Genomic DNA, 23,345 nt, shown 5'->3' on the forward strand with positions numbered 1-23,345 from the left:
CTTTGAGACAGCAGTGTATGGTCTTTATGTGCTTCCTGATGTGCCTTTTCAAAATACTTTATAACTTGTCAATACTTTTGAATATAAATTGTAGACAATCTCTTAGCAAACCATACTACATGGTCATAGAGCTGGAAAGTGTCAGATGTAGTATTTGAACCCAGATCTTCTGTGGCAGATCTCTCTGCATCAAGTCTCTCCCCACTGTATAATATTCTCCACACTTCTGCCAAAGCAATTTTCTATAATTACAGATCTGACTGCATGACTCCCCTATTCCATCAGCTCCAGTGGCTTAACTTTTAAACCCTCACACAAAATGAATGCAACCTCTTTTCCTATTTTCATTAGACATTACTCTACTGTGATGCAGCCAAACTAACCTTCTCTCTGTTTTTTTGCTCATGAAACTTCATTTCTTGATTGCATTGTATGTCCCCCATGTATGGAATATATCTCATATATTGCTCCATGAACCCTTTCTTTTACTTGCTAGTATTCTCTCTCTCAAACTATCTTGTCATGTATGTGTATGTCTGTGCATATGTATGCAATTATGAATTTGACTAAATTCTCAATTTATTTTTTTTATGCCCTTCTTGTCTCTTCTATTAGCATACAAACTCATTGTAAGATTATTTCATTCTTTTTCCTTGCATCCTCAAAAACTAGCAGCATAGGCAGGCCTATCTTGATTGATTCTTGACTCCAGGTCCAGTCCTCTAATAAATAAGTGAAGTTCACCTAGCATTTATATAAACTATGCATAGAACTTACATATACTAGAATCCACTTTGCTTTTAAAAATTTACTCTGACAAAAATACTTTGACTAGAACTTCCTTATATTAAAAAAAGTTAAATATGGTTTTGGAATGTGAATCTGATTTTGGTAAACATTGTACCTATTATCTTTCACCTGAAATCTAGTTCTGTTTTTGTTGGTCATTTATTTAGTGTTCCATATTTGAAATCTTGGTATTCTCTCATTAGACTCTACCCTTTAAGGGTAGAGACTTTTCACTTTTTTCCTTTGTTGTCCTTAACTCTCTTAGCATAGTTCCTGGCAATTGCAACCATTTAATAAATACTTGTTAATTGATTAATTGATTGATTCTCTTGATATTTCCTCCTTCTTCCCAAATCACTTACTATAAACTGTCAATTCTGTGCCCTTGATATATTTTACTATTTATTCCCTTCTTTCCAAACTCCCTACTACTAATATACTCTGTACTAATGTACATACTAATATAATACTCTGTTAACATTTCTTCCCATCTCCACTCTCTCTCCCCTACAATCAATTCTTTATACTTTTATCATCTCTTCTTCCTCATATCATATCACTCTTATGATCAAAACTTTTCAATAATTCCTTATTGTCTATCAAAAAATTTCAAACTACTTAGTCTGGCATTAAAAAATCTTCACAACAGGGCATTCTTATATCTGTCTACCTTTGATAAAATATCCCTGAAGACATACTCTACCTAATTTGGCCTACTGTTTATTTTAAAATTTTTACAAACATTTATTTTTATATGTACTGATTGTTTTTCCTATTAGTATACAAACTCAACGAGGTTATTTCATTCTTTTTACTTTCACTTTACCTTCCACTTCACCTCCCCCACTAAACAATGAATGAAAAAAATTTCAACAAAAATCTTTGCAAACATAATGTTTAGGTCACACAGGCAAATTCCCATGTTAACCATGTCAAACTGGACTATTTTCCATCTTCTGTATATGACCTACACTTTCTGTTCCATGAGCCTTAAATGCTTTCCTCTAAGTCAGCTGAATTCTAATTAGACCTTTAGAACCCAATGTAAACATCATCTTCTCAATGAAGTCTTCTCAGATTGCCACAATCAGTAATGATTATTCCTCCAGGGACCTCATGTTGCACTTTATTTGCTTCTGTCTTATGCATTTATCACTTTGTATATGTTGTAGTATAGTTGAGTTTCAATCAGCCCTGGTGGAAACAGAACCCACATGGATGAAATTATAGATTCACAAAACATCGAAATACAATTATGCCTTTATGAGTCATTTCTCCCTAAGTTCCATGAGAACAAGGGCTATGTTTTAGCTCAATGTTTCATCTCCCCAGAATCTACCACAAGGCTCTGTACAAACAGATACTTCATAAACATTAGTTTAACGCAACACAATTGAAATATTTTAAAAAAGTTTTCTTTTGGGAGTATCTGGGGACACTGAAAGATCTACTGTTGAGGATTCTGGCCGAAAGGAGAATCAGGCTGGAAGTGAAAGGAGAACACAACTTTTTCAGGAAATTCAGGCAGAAGTCCAGGAATAAATTGCACTTGATTGGTTGGGAGGGGTCTCTAAAGCCAAAGAAATTCACTAAGACTCTTATGGGCTGTTTCCTTACATTTAAGATAAAGGGCTTGACTTTGATGACCATGAAAGCTCCTTCCAAATATAAACACACACACACAAACACACACACACACACACACACACACACACACACACACTACATAGAGGATAAATTGAGATGAATAGTAGATAGAAGGCACTAGAATTAAGAGGAATCAGGAAAGGTTTTTTGTAGAAGATGGGATTTTAGTTGGAACCTAAAGGAAGTCAGGGAAGCCAGGAGGTGGAGATGAGGAATGAGACAGTTCCAGGTATGGGGAAAACCAGTGAAAATGCCTGGAGTCTGAAGATGGAGGGCCTTGTGAGGAGTTCTTGGGAGATAGCAAGATGTCAGAAGACTGGAAAAGTAGGAAAGAGCTATTGTGAAGAGTTCTAAATGACAAAGAGGGAATTTTATATTTGGTGCCCAAAGTAATAGGGAGCCATGGCTGCTTTTGAATGAGGAGAGGGGCAAGGGTGATACTACATATGACTTCCTTTCATTCATTTTGTATTTCAGAGAATTGGTCTACTTGTAGCTCTCCAAACTTGGGATCCATTCTCCTGACTTCATAAAGTTTTACTCCCAGGTCTCTACCTCTCTCTTAACTTCTCCTCGAGATCCATTTCTAATGCCATTTCCTGTAGGAAGTTGTTCCTGATTCCCTTAGTAGGATCTTTCTCTCTCTGGCATAAGTTATAATGTCTGTTCTTATCTGGTGACATGCTATATCTCCCCCAATGGAAGCCCCTTGAAAAAAGGAATGTTTTTCTTTTTGTCTTTATAGGGACTCCCGTATAGTTGATGCTTAAAACGGAGTTTGCTCAAGCCTTTGAACTCTTGCTCAGAATAATTTTTGTGGTCACACATTTGTACTGGAAGGAATTGCTAAATTTCATTCATACATTAGTGAAAATGAAGATGCATTCCCTCCCACTCAAATGCATGGCCACATGGTTGGGGATCTGTGAACCCAGGCTAAAAATTGCCTAGATTAGATGACCTCTAAGGCATCTTCTAGCTCTAGATTCTCTGTTCATTTGATTTACTCCAAAGAGGAGTCTTGAAGATAAGGGATGATTTATCCAGAGACTAGAGTCACCAGAGGGAGCCCTAAGCCCTTGGGTAGTACCAATGATGGCAGATAGCATGGGCAGTGGCTACAAAACTTCCCCCAAAGCTTACATTTTTTTCCTTTGGTTTCGAATTAATAAGTATAAAATTCAGAAAATTTGACATACCCTATGCCTAAATGGATATCTTTTTTTCCTACTTCCCCACAGTTTGAGGTCTCTCCTTCCTAATTCTTTCTCCATGATAATGATGAAAGCTATTCCATTAAATTTCCCTGGAGCCCAATTAAAAACTGACTTCTGACCACCAAGGCAGAAAGAAACATTTAAGAGCAGCCTGATTATTTTTGGCTTCAGCTGGAGATTGTGAAGCATTTGGGAGAGTGTTCACTATTAAAATCATAGAAATAGCCTATCAGACCAACTTCCTTCTGCCTGATGAGACCTGGGATTCACATGAAATCTTTAATCCTCACATCACTCTTTCTATGAAGAAGTTATATTCAACTAGAAGAAAATGGTTTCAAAGTGACTGAATCATTTCCAGCCCCCTGCAAATATGCCTTTTTAAGTGAAGCAGGCCACTTTTTCAAATGCCAAAGATAGTTTAATTGGGGATAGTTCCGGAACATGGAAAGTTATACTTTGCAACAGTCCCAGGCTAAATTTTCAGGCCATATGTAGGGCAGCTGACCCAGCTTTTGTGACTGACTGCCACGAGTCAATTATGATACAGATGGTAGAAATAAGTGAATTAACAGAAACCACATATTCTCCAAGTTGAATGGGACTTCAGAGACCATCTGGTCCAGTCTCTACAATATCCCCAAAAAGGGGTCATCTAAACTTTGCTTGTAGACCTCCAGTGAGGAGGAATCCAGTAGTTAGTCAGTCAGTGAACATTTATGAAGTGTTTAGTATGTTCCGAACACTGTAATGAGCCCTGAGGATATGAGAGGAGGCAAAATCATTGTTCCTAATCTTAGAATCTCACATTCTAATGAGACAGACCCCAAGCAAAAATCTATGTACATATGAGATAAATACAGTATAAATGGGAGGTAATATTGGGAAGAAGGAACTAGAGATGGGAGGAGGAAGGAAAGAAAGAAGAGGAGGAAGAGAAGGAAGAAAAGGAGAAGTAGCCAGGAAAGGCTTCCTTTTTCATTATATAATTTGATTTTACATCATTTTTATATCTAAATATAGCCTTCCTCTTGCTTACCCTCCTCCCCCAAACCATCTCTGTTAACAAGAAAGGATTCTTGTAGAAGAGATTTGAGCTTATTTTTGAATGAAGCCATTACCTTCCTTTTATGCCCTATTCTAGAAATAAAGTTCATGCTACATTATGGACACTCAATATACTCTCTGTTAAATTCCTTCCCATTGTGTAATATTCAGCTTAAATGACACCTCCTCCAGTAATCCTTTCTGATCTCCCAAAGAATAATTTTTCTAGCTTTGGCCTTCAAATAGTCCTTTCTTTTTTCATGCATTTACCACATATATCTTTGTATTGCAAGCCTTTTTGCATGTATCATGTCTCTCTGTAAGTTCTATCCTAGCACAGGACATAGTGTACAGTAGGCTCAAACATTACCACTGAGAAGAGGGGAATTTAAGAGGAAGACCATTGTCCTGGGACATGAAGGACTTGTTTTCTCTGTTCTTGGCTCTATTTCCTCCTACCTGCCTGACCTGCAGCTCCATGGGGCTCAGGGAATTTATTTATAAAATAGGGGAGCTGGGCTAAGAAAAACATTTTCTAAAATTCCTTCCAATCCCAAATCCTTCCATCTTATAATCTTGGCATGGTATTGGGGTTGTCTGAATGCCAGCTATCCTTATATTTACAGTACCTGTCCCTTTCTCTATACATAGGCTAATTCCAACTGTAATCTCCTCTTGTCTGGACTACTGCAGTAGCTTCAAAACACATACACATACACATACACACATACCTACAACCCATATACATATACACAGTGCAATATAATATATGTATATACACATATAACATATTCATACATATACATATATGTGTATGCTTATAGACATATGTACATTATATGTATGTATTTTATCATTCACTTATATTTTTATATCATTTAGATTACCCCTATATCCCTTCCTTTCTCTTTACCAGAGATTTATCTCTAATAGTTCTAATCACTGCCTCCAGTCTTAGAGGACCTAGGTTCAAATGTTGCCTTTCTCACTTACTAGTTCAGGGACCTTAGGCAAATTTCAACCTCTTTGGAGGTTCCTCATCTGTAAAAGAAGAGGTGATTGGGTAAAGTGGTCTTCTAACTCTAAATTTCTGATACTATGTTCTCTTTCCAATATATCTTTTGCACTGATATGAATGAATATTTCTAAAATCATGTCAGATCATTCTGCTACTTAAAAATTTTCAGTGGTTCCACATGGCCTCTAGGGTCAAATGTCAAATGTTCAGTCAGCTATTAAAACTTAGCCTAATCTGGCTTTCATTTACCTTTCTACTTCCTTCATTTCCTCTCTCTACTCTGTTTTTCTGGTATCTGTACAAGGCTATTTGACTTCCTTTGTACAATGGCAAAGGGATCGCCCCTTGAACAAGAAATACACTGTATCTAGATTCCATCCTTAGTTTCATAGAACTCTCTGTGCTCCCTCCCACATATCACTTTGAGCTTCACAAAATTTCTTACATAGATGATCTCTCATTTGAGCTTCTTAGTAGCTATTACCAATATAATTTTCTCCATTTTCAGGTGAGGAAACCATCAGAGATGTTAAATGATTTGCACATTGTCAGCCAAGTATTATATTTGAACAGAATTGAACTTAGTTCTTTCCAATTCCAAGTCTTAACATTGTTCCATTCTCTCTGCTGCATTTAAGAGATTAATTTGAGTTTAGGTTGATGGTTTCATGGAAGGGGTGATTTTTTGGTGGTAACTACTAGATGAGGTTACCAAAAGGCACCCGAATGGAACTGATCTTCCATCTCTGGGACCTGCCAAGCTATAAACTCTCAGGCTTGTTTTCCACCTCTGTCTGAAGAACAGCTTCATAAACAGGCAGGCAGATGTGTTTGAATCAGCTCTGCAGAATTGACACTGGGCATATCTATTGTTTACATACTTAGCCTCCAGCGCCAAGGCAAACACTCCAGCAGCTTCGGGGGCTGCAGCTGATGTTCCCGAATGACGCAAGGTACAGTTGCCGTACAAATCCGTGGTCGCCTAGGAGGGAAGGGGGAAACCATGAGTAGAGCAATGACAAACTGAAATGCTTTCCTGAAACCTGAGCATAAGAGAAGTGAGAGAAATGGGCCTCTTTGGGTATAATTTTCATCTTTTTCATTCGCTCAGTATTTCCTTTCCTTTTTTAAAAGAAAGATTTGAATTTCCAATAATGGGAAATGAAAAATGCCCAATTTCAAGTTTGGTAGTTTGATAGGGCATTAAAATTAGGTAATAAAATGCCATTTGTGTAGTGATTTAAAATTCACAAATACTTTTACAAAGATCATTTCATTTAAGCCTTATAGATGCTCCATGAGCTAGGTACTACAAGGATTTTTATCCCCATTTTACAGGTGGAGAAAGTGAGGCTGAGAGAAGTAGAGTGATTTGCTTAGGGCCAAATGGCTAATATGTATCAGTGGTAAGCTTCGAACAAAAGTCTTCCTGACTTCCTGTTAGTATTTTATCGTAATAGAGCCTCTTTAAATCAAGTATCCACATGAACCCCAGGAGGTAAATCTGGTTTCTTCTAAGTTGATCTGTGTCAGGCCAACTAAGTGAGCCGTTCTAGGTAAATCATCTTAGGAAGGGGTCTGATAAACTGAGTTTCAAAGAATTTTCACACAGAGAACTGAATTCTACTTTTCTTGCCAATTTGAAAGACCTTATTTTAATTAAAATTATAGATAAGATTTTAGACATCCTATTTTTCTGATGCTCTGTAGATGGCAACATTTGGCAGACGTTTAAAGAGGGCCCAGGCATTCCCCTACACCTCCCTCTACTTAAACAGTAATTCTGTTTCTGGAGTCACGTTGCTTTCATTTTCAGAACAAGTTAATGGATTTGTGAAGTACCCATAGAGAAAAGCATCATTACAAAGATGTAAAATTATGGGGGCAAAGGCTTCAATTTTTTTCTCTTTAACCCCAAAACACTCAAAATTTAAATGCCTATTACTAAATGAAAGCATGACTCTGAAAAGGTCCAAGTGCAAAATAACAGTAACTCATATTTCTATTGAGTTTTATAGCTTTTCCCTCTCAACACCCAATAAAATAGTTAAAACAATTATTACTATTATGCCCATTTTTTTGATGAGGATATTGAGGCTACAGAAATGTTGAAATGATTTTCCCCAAGGTCACACTGTTCTGTGACCAATGCTGGAGCTCTCATTTTCTGATTCAAAGTCTATTTCATCTTTCTAACAAGTCTATACACATTTCTATTTCTAAATCCAGTCTGGAAAAAGACAAACATTCTACTATAGATAGGTAACAGAAATTATTCAAAATCCTTTATTTTATTTTATTTTGCCATTCCTATTAGTAAGCAAATGATTGAGAGCTTGTTCCTCTCCCATTAATCATCACTTCAAATCAGACTCCATAATAAAGCTGCAATGCTAAATCTGTAATATCTCAATTATACTCCTAGCCAACAAAAGCTATGCCAGGAATGCAGGATCAGCACTTTGCAGCAAAATGAGCCTCTGGTTCTGAGATACAGCTACTGCATTGATCTTTTGGATGTGAAAGCTCATCTCTCTTTTGCAATAATATCACTATGGAGTATAATCTCAAAAAACATCCCCCCCCCCAAATCTGAAATCTGAGATTCTTATAGTGACTTTGACCTGTCTGCCTCTGTGTTTTATGTATCTGGAGACAAGCCAGACAAGCCTTTCTCTTGGAGATTTATCTTCTATGAAAAAATAGCATTCTACTCATTGAATACTGATAAATGTGCTCCTTTCTTTTCAAGGAACTCTTACCTTCCTCCTAATCCCCCAAATACACTATGAAATTTATTTGAGGAAATAGAAACATTGCTACATGGGTAGATCCAATAAATATAGTGGGGGGCTTTTTTAGAATTAAAGAGTGTTAGGAAATCATTGGATCAAAATGTAAAGCAATAATTGGAATAGAGACACGGAAAGAGCTATATTAGCATAGGGGAAATCTAAGGTCTGGTTTTGACTCCATTGTTACCACCTGTGTTACCTTGGACAAGTACCTTGGTATATAGTATAGAGTGCTGGACAAGGAGTTGGGAAGAACTTTTTTCAAATCTCACCTTAGACACTTGCTAGATGTGGGATACTGAATAAATCTTTAGCCTCTCTGAAACTCAGTTGATTTATTTGTAAAATTAGAGGCATATAGATGGCTCAAGGGATAGTATGCTGGGTCTAGAATCAATATTCCTTTTAGTTCTAAGTCTATGATCCTATGACTATTCTGTGCCTCAGTTTACTTATTTTCAAAATAAGGACTTTGGACTAAATGAGTTTGAAGGTCCCTACCAATTTCAAAATTCTCTGATTCTATAATTCTACAGGGTATTCCAAAAGTCTTTATGTAGTTTTAATTTATTAAAGCTCTTTCAAAGACATTTTCTAACTGTATGACTCTGGATAAATCACCTATCTGCCTGTTTCCTCAACTATAAAATGGGGCTCATCATAGCACCCAAATCTTAGAGTTCTTGTAAGGATCAACTGAGAAAATATTTGTAATTCACCTAACACAATGCCTGATTATTTAAAGCTATTTTAAAATTATTATTAAAAGCTATTTAATGCTAAAGTTTTAAGCTGCATTAAATGGGCTTTTAAAGTCATACAACTATACTCCACTCAGGTTATCTTCTCCATTCCCTCCCAACTTCATGAGAGATTCTATCTCTAGATTTTCACTAGGTTTTTGGAACACCATGGTTTGATCAAGAAGATACATATTAGTTAAATCTATGCACAAACATTGGTAATATATGTCTGCTTCATCTCTTGCTTGTTTCTTCAGAACTGTGTGTATAAAATTGGTAATAAATGTCCTGATTGGCTCAGAGTGGTTAGGATATGATGGAATTAAGATGAGTGAATTTTACAAATCTGTTACTGGGGTAGAGATTAAAAAACCAAAGTTTCCTAACAAAAGGCATTTGTGGTGTTAACATTTTTGACATGCGATATTCCATCTGGTAAAATCATTTGCTTTTTGCCCAAGATGCAAACCCCAAGTTCCCACTTTGCCAGTAGGGTATCAATGGTAAAATGAACAGTGTTATCCTCATAGCATCTGTTCACCTTCAAGGAAAGTGTTGAATAGGGGGAGATAATGATATCTTAGGCTGCTGGACAGCTTTCTTTCAAAGAGCTTTCATGTATGTCTTCATATTTTAATTTTTAATTAATTAATGATAGCATGTTATAAAATATATTACAAAATAACATAAATAATAATAATCAATATAACTAAATCTTTAAAAAATGCCAATTCCTTGAGTTTAAGAGCTACCTTGATTCTCTCTTGATCTCTGCACTTAACACAATGACTAGTACATAATAAACATATATAAATTCTATCTTTATGTGTATGTCTATTTATTGAATCTCATTTTATTGATGGGGAGGGAGACTCAGGAAGATTAAATGGCAACACATTGGAATCAGTGGCAACACTAGAATAAGATTAAATTGTAACCTGTGGAATCTGTGGCCAATACCAGAATTAGGCCCAGAGTCTCCTGAATCTCAGTACAGGGAGAATCCTTTTGCAGTACACATTCTGCACTTACCACACCGGCTTCTGGGTTTCTCTTCCTCCCATTGCTGAATGTGGATGCTAAAGTAGATGAACAGCTTTCGTCATACAGAGCAGTTCGGCCATCGTTGATTGCTGAGTTAATGGAGATGGTCCACATGCTTGAAGCATACCCATCACAGTTGCAATCATCATAACTGCCTCCATCCCCGGAAGCCCACACATAGATGCTGCCTTTGCCCCCACGGCCCTGAGAGGAAAGGGGAAAAGAAGAGATTTGTGAGAGTTTCTAACATAGACTCTTACAGAGGGCCTGGGAGCTATAGGCCAAAGGGCAGACCTTCACTAGGCTGGTGAGTGGGTTTAGTTTGAATTAAAGTCCTTTTTATATCTGAATGATCTTTGTGGTTTGAAGATTTCTCTCTGGTTAAAGACCAAAGCTCTCACTCATAGAAGGATCTTTTAAGGCTTCCATGAAAAAACAAAAACAAAAACAACAATTCAAACCTTTCTCTGTCAGATTCTAGTCTAATTGAAAAAAATTACTTGAACATGAGAATTAAGTCAGAAATATCAAAGATGGAAATAAGGATGAGTTCAGAGAATCATAGATTTTAAAGTTGGAAAGTGTATCAGAGGTGACCAAGTTCAGTTCTCTCACCTCAATAGTTGAAAAAACTTTGTCCCAGAGAAGACAACTTAGGCACCTACTTGGCCCAATGGATACAATTCAAATCCAGCCTCAGGTAATTCCTAGCCATGTAACTCTGGACATGTCACTTACTACTCTGATTTTCCTCAACTGTAAATTAGAAATTATAATAGCACCTACTTCACAGAGTTGTTGTGAGGATAAAATGGGATAACATTTGTAAAAAGCACTTAGCACAGTGCCTTTCCTTTCCTAAATATCTCAGGTATTAAGTACCTCAGTCAGAACTCAAACCCAGACTCTGACTATAAATCCAGACACTTTCCATAAGTGATATTCTACCTCTATCCTTTTCCAGACCCAAATCTGAACAGGCCAGATAATTCTTTGGAAGGAAACCTATTTACCCATGACTTTGATCTTTATTTATAGTAATTTATAGTTGAATGAGAGAGAAAAGGTCTCACATTAATTATAGACACAGGTTTAACTATTCAGTTGGGTTTCTTTCAGCCCTTTGCAAGAGTGGGCCAGTGGCTTAGGGCAGAATGTCCTATCACTGTTAGATGTGGTTAAGCTGATAGCTCATATTTATTCCTACGGGGAAGGAACTTCTTCCATTCAATCATTGATCAAGAGATGGGGTGGGGGGGAGAGGTACAAAATACAAATTAGTTCAATCCCAGAAATGCTTTTATCTGGACTGTTTTTAACTTGGAAGAACAAGTAAAAGTATGAGCAGAGCTTGTTTCTGAATTAGATAAATATGAACTATCATTATCATTAAACCCCACTTCAAGATGGGATTCTAGGTAATGACAGCTAAAGTCCACAGGTAGGTAGGTAGCATTTTTAAAAATGCTGTACCACATTTGTGTGCCATTTTTCCAGTAGTCTCTCCAACACTTGTCATTCTCCATATCTCCTCAACTTTTTTTTCATTAACTTTGACAATCTGATGGGTTTGAAGTTTCATTTAGTCAATAAATATTTATTAAATGCTTTATTAAAATTTAGATCCCAGGAATTGTGCTAAACACTGGGGATACTCAAAAAGGGGGCAAAACCAGTTCCTACTCTGAAGGAGCTCATAGTCTAAAGGATGGGGGAGAAGGAAAGTTGTAACATACAAATAAAAATGTACAAACATTCTATGTCAGGATATCTAGGAAATAGAGGGGTTGGGAAAGGCTTTCTAGTCTTTAAGTGGGGATTTTAGGTAGAATCTCAAAATTACTTAGTTTAAATTTCTTTAATTATTAGCGATTTAGAACATTTTTACATGGCAATTGATAACTTGGAATTCTTCCTTTGAAAATTGACTATTAATTTTCTTTGATCATTTATTAATTAGAAAATGGCTCTTACTCTTATGAATTTAGATTATTTCCTTATATATCTTAGAAATGAGCATTTTATTAAAGATACTTTTTGTAAAGGTTCCCCCCAATCCAGTTAATTATTTCTTTTCCTAACTTGAGAGAAGATGGGATTCAACTTGCAGAATAAGACAAAAAATTTTTGAATGTGCCTGATGTGGGGATTATTTTGTGTTAAATATATATATATATGTATGTATATATTATTATTATTATTATTATTACAAGGATTTTTTTTTAATTTTCATTTTTCACTTTCATTTTTTCTGTGGAGAGTTGTAAAGTGAGAGAAGCTGTAAAGTTGAGAGAAAATATGAGCCAAGAGAGCTTCTTTTTGCTGCCATGGTATTCTTGAAATGAGATAAAACAATATGTGTGGAACATAAGATAGAACATTAATAATCCAGAATATTAATGGATTAAAAAAATCTAATTGATAGTGGATAAACCCTACAAAAAAATGAAGATTATAACCCACTCATGCTTCCCCTTTTTCATCCATGCCTTCTCACAAATCTGCCAGGGAGAGACTTCCTTCATGTGCTCTGTCAATGGAGATGTCAATGGAGCACACACACAATAGTTATCTCCTGACTTCACAAATGTTTGATCTTTTTTCTCCGAAGTCATACATTTCTTTAATGACTTTACATTCCATTTCCTATGTACAGCCTCATTTGTAATGCATTACAGTCTCATGAAAAATTACAAACCTGCATTATGACTTAGAACACTAAATGAAGCTTGTGAAATACTCTTGAGACTTCATCTGCTCCAGTGCAGGAAGAATTAGTTAGCTGCCAAGTACTCCAATACATACTGTCAATGTCTTGCCAAATGGCTTTGATTAAATTATAAGAGGTGACACGTGGGCCTGCCCTCACTGTGATTAATGACTTTTTTTTTGGCTTCACTTTCCTCCTTCCCTACTTCCCTGATGGTTGGAATAATGCCCCTCATGCAGGACACTTTATGCCAGTAATATTCTTGCCCCAAGGAGAAGGACCATGTAGGTAGATCCATGGATAGCATCCAATCTCCCATTATTAGAAACTGGAAAGTTTGATTATCTTTTCCCCCCACAAATACCAATATGGTAATGTGCTATTTATCTGCAAAGGCTCATTGGTGAGACCTGTAAATGAAAAGTAAGTCTCCGAGAAAGAACACAGCCAGGTGTTGTGTAACTAGACTGAGGGGATAACTTTCTGGTTCTAACAGCATAGGAACCTCTCAATCCTGACCTATCTTGTCCATTAAAAAGAGATAGTACCCTCAGTATGAAATTGTGGAATGTGATTTTGAGGATGAAGCCTTGAGTCTCAAAGAAAGGATTTTGTCTCTAGTCACCAGGAAGAACTAAGGAACATACTTATAGAGAAATTAATTTGCAGTTAACAAAATTTTTGTTAAACTATTTTAAATGTAACTAGACTAGAAAGAGCAAGAATAATGCAAGAGAAATTCAGGTGTGCCTTTTACTTCCTGGACATCTGGCCACAAAGTCATATTTCTTTCAACTTTTAAAACAATGGACATGAATTAGGGGAGATAGGAGAGAGAGAAAATAGATTTTTATTAATTGAAAATATTAGAATAAAAGAAATGGACATGGAAAGCTTGTGATTGCCAGAAGCTGAGGAAGCATGTAAAAGGAGTATCTCCTTTCTTGGCAGCAAAAGGGTTTTTACCATTCTTTATTATATTTCTGTCTGTCTGTTGCTTTCTCTCCTCTGAATCAGTCAATTCAGAATTCTTAGACTTGACATTTGGCTTGCCATCCAGATAAGAAATAATTCTCTAATGCATGAATACCAGTTTGTTTACTTTAAAATCAGTTTGGAAAATTCTATCTTCAAATTTATCTTATTTTTGATAGATTTATAGATGTGAAAAGCTAGAAAAATTTCCTAAAGTTCATAAACTTGCAAGCCTATGACTCATTTAATAACACTGTCTTTTGAGAAAATTAAATATGCTTTAATGAGATTCAACCCAAATCTTTCTTGGGCAATGGCAAAAGATTCTAGTCAGCACTGGCTGTGAAAAGCAGTAATTGCCAATCTTTTTACCTGGGGCAAAAATAGTTAAAAATGGAACAGAGAATAATCCATTTGGGAGTGAAAAGATGGGCAATGATTGTGATGAGGCCCTGATAGGGATGCAGAGGACAGAAAGACGTCAAGTACATTCATGTTAGGTTGTCCAACCAATATTGTTACTTCAGAACTTGAAGGTGAAGCTGGATCTGGAAGAGAGGCAAAATAGTTTTGGAAGGCTGGAGGAGGATCCTCTTCAGTGATGTACTTTGGAACCAAGCCCCATTTGTCCCACTCCAGTGATGGTTCTAGCAAAAGGAAGTTGATACCTTTTCCCCTAACACTGTTGACAATATCATAGGTTTAACAAATACTACTTCTCACGTATGGATGTCAGTTTTAATTTGCATCTTTAAATATCTAGGGGATATTCACTCAAGTAGCAGTTCTTGAATGTGATTAATAGGTAGGTAAGAGGTACTCTCCTCAGGACAAAACAAAGACTTGAAAGTGTTCTCCTGACTGTCAGATTGAGAAGTAAAGTCCATGAATCAATTTGTCATCTCTGAGGCCCTCTGGCTGCTGCTTGAGTGATTCTGTTGGGCTTTTAAGAGCAATTAAGAATCTTGCCTCCTTCTCTAATAGAGAGTTTTCTGTATTAAATCCAACTTCTTTCAGGGGCTAGACCCTTTGCTGTCATGGTGAATTAATGACCAAACTAGACCTTTGCTATCAGGGCAGATGGTATCACTTCACTCCATACTGAAATTTACTGAATAACAACCTCAAGGTGTGAGGTTCGTCATTAGACAATGCCATTATTATGATAATTATACTGCATGAATTTTTTGTAAAATCCCCTTTTTTTGAATGCTGTGTCACCTTATTACTAGAAATCATTTTATTCTTCAATGTAACATCATGATAGAGGAGTGATTCTGAAGTTTGGAAGACTATGTGAGTAAAGAATAAGTGTGGGCAGTTTCCATAAAACTATAATGACCTTAAATATGGGCTTACTATTACTTTTCTATCCTCAAGGACTCACCATCAGGTTGATCATAGGGAGATGAATTTGTTTTATCATGGAAAGTCTTTCAAGATCTAAGTTATGGAAGGATCAGCATTGTAAGGTATTTATGTTAAGAGCATCATCACTTTCAACCAACCAGGTTTGTACCTCCTTGGTCCTCTAATCCAATCAGCTACCAAATCTTGTCAAGATTATCTCTATAATACCACTTATATCCATTTTCTTTCTTCCACTCACATGGTCATATCCTTAGTTTTGGAATCTTTCCTGGGCTATTGAAACAACCTCTTCATTGAACTGCCAGTTTTCACATTTTCCATCTCAAATCCATTTTCCACATTGTTGTCAAAATAATCTTCTCAAAATGCAAGTTTAATCATGTCACTGCTTTCCCCAAGAATTTTCAACAACTATTTAACACTTTCAGGATAGAAGATAAGCTCCTTTGAATGGCATTTAAAATCTTTCACAATTTAGGTCCAGCTTTCTTTTTATACTATCTTCCATTCAATCTGATTTTCTAGTTATTTCCTGAACTCATCTCTTTCAGCTTCACACCTTTGAGAAAGCTTTGCCCCATATTTAGTCATCACTTTCTCTTTAATTTGCCTTCTTAGAATCTTAACTACCTTCAAGACCAAATTTAAGTTTCACGTTCTAGTGAAAGCATTTTCTAATCCTCCCTAGTCATCAATGCTTTATCCTTCCTCAAATGATCAGGTAAGTATTTCTCTGTTTACATGCTGTATCCTTCCTAGAAAAATATAAACTCCTTGAGGGCATGGATTGTTATTTATTTTGTCTTTGGTACTTAATAATAATTTGTTGGATTAGTTTAGATTAAGTATTCTTGTTTCCATTTAAATTTAGGGAGGATGAATTGTTAGTCCCGGAACTGGCAAATGGTAGTGCTCGGCTAGCAAATGGCAATCCCGGCCTTCAAGGCCAGGTCGTGACTCAAGATGCATTGCTCCTTCCAATACATATTTATAAAAGCTCCTGATTCTTTGTCTCTACAACATGTAATATTGTTTGCCAACCTCTCCTGAATACTCTCTCCTCTCTAGGTTTTGGTGACACTGATCTCTTTCTAGTTATTCCTCCTCTTTTTTTGGACATTTCTTCCCAATTTTTGCTAAATGATAATTTCTTCCAAAATTCTCCATAACTGTCAAGAGTACCATCAAGAGTACCATCTACTTTGGGTAGCTAGATGGTGCAGTGATTAGAATATTAGACCTGGAACAAGGAAGACTTATCTTCCTGAGTTTAAATCTGCTCTCAGACACATGAGACTGAAAAGTCATTTAAGCCTGTTTGCCTCAGTTTCCTTATTTGTAAAATGAGCCGAAGAAGGAAATGTCAGATCACCCTAGTGTCTCTGCCAGGAACACCCCCAAATGATGTCACAAAGAATTAAACATGGGGCAGCTAGGTGGTGCAGTGGATAGAGCACCAGCCCTGAAGTCAGGAGGACCTGAATTCAAAATCAGACACTTAACCTAGCTGTGTGACCCTGGACAAGTCACTTAACCCCAATTTCCTCAAAAAAAAAAAAAAAAAGAATCAGACAGATTGAACCACTTACTTCCATTTGCTCAAATTCACAAACTCAGTATCATCTGTGACTCCCTTCTCTCCCTCAATCCACAACAACAATCAGTTGCCAAAATGTCATTTCCATCTCTATAATATTGCTTTCATATATCTACTTTTTAATCATATAGACATTAGTTGAGGCCCACATCACCTTTCACCTGCACCATGGAAAGTTCTGTCTCAGGTCTTTCCCCATTCCAATCCATTCTTCACACAATCACCAAAGTGGATTTCCTGAAGCACAGGTTTGTCATTTTGCCATTTCTTTAATTCCTATGGCTCTAATTGCAATCAAATTACCCTTATAATCAAATATAAATACCCATGCTTGGCTCTTTACAACATTGCACTTTTTAATTTTTCAAGTCTACTTACATATTGTATCCTTCTGGTCCATATAGTACCCTAGTGGCTGCTCTTCACACACAATGGTCCATCTCCCATTTCTGAGTTTTGTAATAATTCATGCTTAGAAGGCTTTTCTCCCTCACTCCTTCCTTTCAGAAACTCTGATTTCTTTCAAGATTTAGTTCAAGTGCCAATTTTTGTGAAAGCTCTTTTGTGATCTCACCCAGTTACTAATAACTTTCCCTCCAATGACATCTTATATTTGATTTATGCAGGTCTTGTATATATAGATATATATCCATGTTTTCCCCTTTCAGTATGTAGGTTACTAGATGGTTATTTTCTAATGATGTTATCTTTCATCTCTGTAATACTGGTACTTAGCAGATGGCTAATTGCTGCTGCTATTAGGTGGTGGCACATAATAGGTGCTTAATAAGTGCTTGAAGACTGCTTGAAAAAGTCTGTATTTTGGCAAAAATTTGAACAAATCAAGCTAATATGCATTACAATAAACTATGCACAAATTACTGAACACTTAGAGGCACAAATATGGAGAATCATAGGTTTAAAAAACTTAAGGGACAGCTCAAATGCTACTTCCTACATTAGACTTTTTCTTATCTTCCTGAATAGTGCTCCATGAAATTACTTTGTAAAGAGTATGTATCAATTTCTCCGGGTACCTGTAGTTTCTTCCCAGTAGAATCCCCTGGAAAGTAGGGATTGTTTCTTTCTTTGTTGTTGCTGAATGCATCGCTCTCAAAAAATGCATACACATTATTCCATATTTTTGATATAGGAATGTTTGTCCAGAGATGGTGGAAAGTCAGCTGTATTTGTAAAAAGTCTGTTGCCATGTTACTATCTGTTTTAACTAACATAAGAGCCTAATTGTTTCCCCAATTTTCTGTCTCATTTTGCCTTGCTCTGGGAGATAAGGCTGTCATCTACAGTGAGAATGTAAGAACTCAAGGTAGATACAGGCAGAAGGATTATAGTACCAAGAGGCAATAGTCAAAAACTACCAGAGTTTAGGGGATATCTATCCTTGGGCGGGAAGGGAAAGTGCGAGGAGAAAAAGAGAGAGGGTAAGGGGGAGAGACAGAGACAGATAAAAGACAGGTTGGTTAGACCAGCAGAAAATGGGCTCATGATAATATTAATACTTGGCAAAGTGCTGTATAGCTTTTATCTCACCTAATCTTCATAACAATCCTGCAAGATAAGCTCAATTTCCCCCCTCATTTTACAATTGAGGAAACTGAGACCATAAAGTTTAAGTGATTTGTCCAGGATCATACAATTAGTGTCTGAAGCAGGATTTGAACTCAGATCTTCTTGAGGCTGATTCCTCTTAATACTACATCACTCAGATTCTCTGATATAAATTTATCTTAGAAAAGATAAAAAAGATAAAAAAGTTAAATACAGGTCCAAGTAAGATACTAGAGATCTATTATAGGGAGATATGGAATTAAAGATCTCCCTGAGTTTTCCTTACCTTAGGACCACATTAACTTTCTTCTGAACCCAGAAGATTTGACCAAAGTTCCCTCCTAAGTCTGAATAAATAGCTGTTGGGAGTACAGGCTTAGGTTAACAGACCCGGATCAGAAGAAATCCTCATGGGTTTGGAAACATATTATATTTTCCATGATATATTTAAATGATACTTTGAGTTTCAACTGCAAAGTTCATACTAAAGAAATAAATTGAAAGAGAGACAAAGAGAGGTCAAAAAGAGAAGGATGGATTCATTCATCCTGTCATTGATTTGTCCATTTATTCATTAATTCATTCACTCAGCTAGGGAATATTTATTTGGACACTGACAAAGGAGGATGTGGTAACACAATCCAACGCAAACATTAGCATTGGCTTTGACAGAAATAATCAACTGACTCAGCTATTGGTATAGAATCCCACATGTAGTTTCCCTTTAAAACAGACCAAGAAAATGGAAACCAGGAGGATGAGATCTTTAATAATTTATCACTTTCAGCTACTTATATCATCCTAGAATATTGTCTAAAGTTTACTTTGAAAACAAGAAATAGAAGGTTTACAGGGAAGGAATGAGACAAATGGGAAATCTCTGTTCAACACATTAAGCTTATTTTGCTTACTAAAATTTATAGACTTCTCATCAGAAGATGAGTATTGATACTCTTGATGAATTTGGTGGTAAAAAAATCATATTTTTTCCTACCAGGAGAAACATCAGAGAAATAGCACATCAGATCCTTGAGGATAGAAACTTGTTTCACTTGTGTCTCTGTATTTTTAGATTTTCCTGACATACTGTAGACACTTAATAAATGCTCATTGATTAAGTGGTTGGTTGAATGAACTGAACCAACTATTTCATATATGGTAGAGAATATAGATATATTTCTTTACAAAATATTTTCCTTGCAAAAGATAGCTAGAACGGGTATTATTATTCTTATTCTACAGATAAGAAAAATGAGGCTCAGGATATATGTGACTTGTCCTAAGCTACATTCTATGAAGCTCAAATCTAGGTCTTTTAACTGTGGGAAGAGCTCTGTCCACTACCAATGAGTTAATCAACAAACATTTATAAAGTACTTAGTGTATGCTAGGCACTATAATAAGCTCTGCATATACAAAAACAAAATTAAGTAGTCTTTTCCCTTAAGGATTTTCGCAAAGAGAGAAGATGTATCCATATGTAGATATAGAAAAAATAGGTTTAGATATAAAATAAATACTGATGAGTAATTTTTCCTGTTGATGTGGGAAAACACTTGATAACTAGATTAAAGGGATTTAGGAAAGGCTAGTAAACCTGGAACTGACAGATGGAGGTGGTAGGGAATGAATTTCCCAGAAGAGGCAATTCAGAGGTAGAGGATGGAAAGTCATGGATGAGAAACAATACAAAGGCCAGTTTGGCTGGATTGTAGTGAATGTGGAAGGGAATTAATAAGGCTGGAAGGGGAGGTTGGGGACACGTTGAAAGGAGCTTTAAAAGTCAAACAGAAGAGTTTATTTGATCCTGGAAATAAGAGGAATGGTATTAGATTTTATTTAGTAGCAGAATAACATGAGAGCATGACTTGGACTTTCAGAAAACCCTTTGGCATAGAAGATGGGAAAGGAGAGACTTGAGCCCAGAGAGATCAGTCAGTCAGTCAATCAGCATTTATTAAGCACCTCTTATGTGCTAGGCACTATACTAAACTCCAATTAGGAGGTCATTGCAATAGTCTAGGTGAGTGGTAATGGAGGAATGGATGAAAGAGAGGCATGTGAAAGAGATGGACCACATCACCTAATATTTTGAGCAGATTGAACAGGCTAGGAATTGATAAGTAAATCACATGAAACAGGCATTAGCCCTGAATATTGAATATAATCTTGTATTTTAAATTCAGCAATTAGAATAACTTGGTTTATTTTAGAGCCTTCCTTTAGGTCTTAAATTCCAAAAATTGCTTGAGCTTATATACAGTGTGCTGGTTTAAAAAAAAAAAAAAGGACATCCGCATTGCTGCAAGGCGATTATATCTTCCCTGGGGTCCCTGCTGTCAGTTTTTCCAAGCTTTAATTTGCATTTCTCTCTCACCAATAAATCATAAAGCAATAAGCCTTCTGTATTGATTGCTACCAATAGAGCCTGACACAAAGAATTTTGCAGATAGACTTTTGAGCTGTTCTAAATGATCTTCAAGGATCCATGCCTTTGGGGTAGTTTCACAGACTGAGTGATTTAAGATTGAAGCCCCCAAATTCCCTAGGGCTTCTGTCTGAAAATTAATTAAAGCTCTAAGAAATGTCTGTTTCATTCTTCCTTTCAAAGGGACAGTCCAAGTCTAGCAATTAATTCCCTTCTCTTTTCTGCCAAGAAGCCTATAGAGATCATGACATATTTTCAGTAACTTTCTTTGCCTTTTCATAACATTAATTCTTTCTGTCTTCACACACATCCTGTCTTGTAACTCTCCATCAACCTGTCCTATTCTCTTGTTACATGTTCTGTTGATGAAAGCCCTACACAAATTACTGGGGAAAATCAGACCTACTACACTATATTTTAGAGAGCTTCTACTTCATCGAAGATAAAACTTTACATGTTTATTTGTCCTTTTCTCCCCCTACTTCTCTGAAGGGAATTCAATAGACAGGATTGATCTTACATGCAAACCTCACATCAATCAATTCAATCAAACAATTAAATCAAAGGTACATCAATCAACCAAGAACAAGCATTTATTAATGGCTTATTATAGATAGGTCAGACTTTGTGTTAAGCTCTAGGGATACAATAGCAACAAAATGAAAAACAATTCCTTTTACATTCTAATGGGAAGACAAGATTTATAAATCAGAACATATAATGTTACTGTTGGGAAGATGGAAGGTAGCCTTGAAGGAGATGGAACTAGCAGTTGGAGGGAACAAGAAAAAGGCTTCCTTCTGGAGATGGCATTTAAACTGAGTTTTAAAAGAAGCCAGGGAGTTTGAGTGTAAAGACACTGGGGATATATATGAATTGTTTACATGTTGGGATTTATCTTCCCCATACTTTATTTGATTCATGATATCATTGTTGCACAGTTGCACTTCTGTCTTCAATTGTGCAGATCTCAATCTTCTTTCTACCTCATCCAGTATAACTTGTCTATTTTTTTTGTTTTTGGAGTGGACCTATGAGATTATAATTTTTTTTAAATTGGGATGTTTTTTGAGATGCAGACCTTCCTCTAAATGTCAGTTTCTACCTTCTATCCAATATACAGTCTGGATTCTTGTCCATATCCTCTTTTAAATCCTTCATAAAGAATTTACTAACTCTGCTAGAGGACTCTATTTACTTCATTTAATATGTGAATAACTGACTATCCTGTTATATCTTAGTCTTGTTACATGACCAGCCTATTTCCATTTCTGATCATATATTACATTCTTCCTGTTCCAAGTTCCTATCTCTGATAGATAATAGTGATGTATCTTTAGGAAGATCACTTTCTCAGTTTCTTGGGCCTCTTTCCTCTGTAAGACTCTAAATTTCAGAATAGTTGTAGTTTTGCTTTCATAGGAGTTTAATCATGTGGAATTTCCTACAACAATGTAATTACAGGCTTGTTAAAATAACAATGACAACAACAATGACGACGATGATGAGATAATATTAGCAACAACCAAGACTTCAGTGTTAATTCTGTTGTACAAGGCATTAATTGTTCTTCCACTCTGAACTCCTTCCCCAGCTTACATCTCTCTAATATCAACCTCCAATCCCTCCCAGTTTCTTCCTTCATTATAGTCTCTGATGAAGAAGAGGCCTTTCTCCTTGCCACTGCCAACATAGATGTGCACACATGATTCCATCCCTTTCTATCTTTTATAACAGACTTGTTCTGACAATCAAACCTACTCTTTATCCTGATGCCTAAAAATATTCATATTTCTACCACCCTAAAAACTGCCACATATTGTCCAGTCGTCAGTGTCTTTATTTCTTTCCTTCCACTTGTTTCTAAAGCTTCAGGAATTTAGTTACTAACCTCATAATTCAACTGAAACTGCCTTGTCCATAGTTTCCAACTTGTTTACCACATCTAATGGCTTTTCCCTCACTATTCATAATTTTTGACCCTAGTGGCATTTGGTACTGGTGGATTACCTTTCCTTGGATACGATTCATTCTCTTGCTTTTTGTGATTCTTCTCTATCCCGACACTTCTCTTACAGTCTGGCTATTCCTTCCAAATCTTTCTTTGCTTAACTATCATCTATTTGATACTCACTAATTGTGACAATACCCCAAGCTCTATCCTGGATCCTCTTTTCTTGTTTGCACTATCTCATTTAGTGAAAAAGGAAATCATTCTGGGAGAAAGAGACAGGAGACTGCATGTACCAGGTGACTCATTTTACTGCATCATAACCATCATCTTTCCTCATAATGTGATGGAAGTAGCCCAAGCTACTGAGTCCAAGAACCTTGAAATAGCAATGCCCCTTTACTGCTTTTAGACCCTGCTTCTAAAGCTATAGTATGGGAACCT

General features: G+C 36.3%; 1 protein-coding gene across 1 annotated transcript in view; it reads right to left on the reverse strand.

Moving 5' to 3' along the window:
* The window catches only part of PCSK2 (proprotein convertase subtilisin/kexin type 2), a 294,327-nt gene that overhangs the window by 17,545 nt on the left and 253,437 nt on the right, over positions 1-23,345 (reverse strand). The window contains exons 9-10 of the mRNA XM_051975892.1: positions 10,289-10,504; positions 6,600-6,700 (exon numbers count right to left, since the gene is read on the reverse strand). Of these exons, the coding sequence (XP_051831852.1) occupies positions 6,600-6,700; positions 10,289-10,504 (317 nt within the window). The remainder of the gene's footprint in view (positions 1-6,599; positions 6,701-10,288; positions 10,505-23,345) is intronic.

The sequence above is a fragment of the Antechinus flavipes genome, chromosome 2 (assembly GCF_016432865.1).
Source record: "Antechinus flavipes isolate AdamAnt ecotype Samford, QLD, Australia chromosome 2, AdamAnt_v2, whole genome shotgun sequence".
Lineage (NCBI taxonomy): Eukaryota > Metazoa > Chordata > Mammalia > Dasyuromorphia > Dasyuridae > Antechinus > Antechinus flavipes.